Source organism: Petaurus breviceps, unplaced genomic scaffold (genome assembly GCF_028583685.1).
Source record: "Petaurus breviceps papuanus isolate PSGF00001 unplaced genomic scaffold, PetGlider_PUasm1.0 126, whole genome shotgun sequence".
Classification (NCBI taxonomy): Eukaryota; Metazoa; Chordata; class Mammalia; order Diprotodontia; family Petauridae; genus Petaurus; species Petaurus breviceps.
Genome location: NW_027185655.1, coordinates 18044739 through 18046416, shown reverse-complemented (window position 1 = coordinate 18046416; position 1678 = coordinate 18044739). Strand labels below are relative to the sequence as shown.

Sequence of the window (1678 nt, the reverse complement as noted above, 5' to 3'; positions counted from 1 at the left end):
GGCAGAGTCTCACGTCTCAGGACTCTCAAGTTCAGCACCCCCTTCAACTTCACCTTGGTGGGGCAGAAGACAAAGCAGACATTAGTTAATACAGAAAGGTGAGCCAAGTGCGGACGAGTAAAACAGAGAAAGGAGAAACTTGTGGAAGGAAGAGAAAAGGAGGAAGGAGCTTTGAGTGGGAGGTGTAGGATGCCTGTTAAGGGTGGGGGGCAGTTTCACTTCTGCAAAGAAGGAGGCGCAGGGGATCTGAGAGGGGCTGGAGCGCTAGGGCCGGGCTTCCGGAGAAGCCAGCAGCCGGTCCAGGGCCCCCTGCGGCGCCAGGGGCGGAGCGCAGAACAGCTAGGCTGAGCGCACAAGGAAGCTCTCTCCAGGCCGGTTCCCACGGCTCCAGGAGAGACATCGCAGGTTCTCCGTCCCTAAACTCCGCTCCAGCGCATCACCGTGCTGCGCTGCGCTCCGCTCCAAGAGAAGCCCCAGCGGCAACATGGAGCCCTCAGGTGGGTTCGTGGGCTCTCCAGAGAGCGCAAGGAGTGGAAAGTTTGCTCCCTCGGGGTTAGGGATAGCTTGGGGTCATTGGCCATGTATTGGGAAACACAGTAACTGTGGTCTAAGCCCCTGACACTCGCCTGAGGCTCGGCATTTTCTCCTCCAGCACAGCCCAGGAGGCTAGGTCTGTCCTCTGGCTTTCAGCCCTCGCTTCGGGACATAGTGGAAAAGCCACAGTTTGTAATTGAAAGGTCTGGGTTCAAATTCTGAAGCTACTAAGCACTAGTCCAGTGATTCTTAACCTGAGGTTCTGGACACTAAAAAAAAAAAAAAAATCACTATGCTCGGTGTCTTTAGTCTCCCTATGTATTTTGTTTTATACATTTAAAAATATTACTCTGAGAAGGGGTCCGTGATATGACAAAAGGTTAAAAACTGTTTCAGTACTGCTCAGCCGAGAATAAACGCTTCATGTTTTCTTTCTCATTCATTCATTCACTACCCTTTTGACTTTCTGGATAACCTTGCGCAAGTCATGAAACCTGTCAGCCTCAGTTTCCTCATTCTGACGTTGCTTTAGGAGATTCATTCCAGCTTGAATCTAGAGGGCTTGGAGGAGATGTAGCAGAGACTCTTATTAGAAAGCTAGGTTGGCCCTCTCAGCATCAAGCACAGGGCCTGGCACAGAGTAGGTGCTTTATAAATGCTAGGTGGTTCACTGGTTGCTTCTGCTGCGAATTCAGCAGACTGGCAGTGTTATTCTGATCTCCAAGGAATCCTCCACAATCTTAGGAAGATTTATGGAGAATCATGGTGCATCTGAGTTGCTGCTAGACCTTTCCTTTACCAATAAATAACGAAATACATGATATATAAGCGTTACACTCCCTCTTTCTCCCTCCCTCTTTCTCCCTCCCTCTTTCCTCCTCCTCCTCCTCCTCTTCCTCCTCCTCCTCCTCCTCCTCCTCATCCTCCTCCTCCTCCTTCTCCTTCTTCTGTTTCTCCTTCTCCTCTTCCTCCTCTTCCTCCCCCTCCTTTCTCTCTCTGTCTCTCTCTGTGTCTCTCTGTCTCTCTCTCCTTGTCTCTCTGTCTCTATCTCTGTCTTTCTGTCTCTGTCTCACTGTCTCTGTCTCTGTCTCTCTTTCTCTCTCTGTCTCTGTCTCTCTGTCAATGTCTCTCTGTCTCTCCCTGT

General features: G+C 50.5%; 1 protein-coding gene across 1 annotated transcript in view; it reads left to right on the top strand.

Annotated features, from left to right (window-relative positions):
- The first annotated feature begins 343 nt into the window (after positions 1–343).
- BANK1 (B cell scaffold protein with ankyrin repeats 1) overlaps positions 344–1678 on the top strand; it is a 378038-nt gene continuing 376703 nt past the window's right edge. Inside the window, exon 1 of the mRNA XM_069093955.1 lies at positions 344–497. Coding sequence (XP_068950056.1) covers positions 485–497 — 13 coding nt within the window. The 5' untranslated portion in view covers positions 344–484. The remainder of the gene's footprint in view (positions 498–1678) is intronic.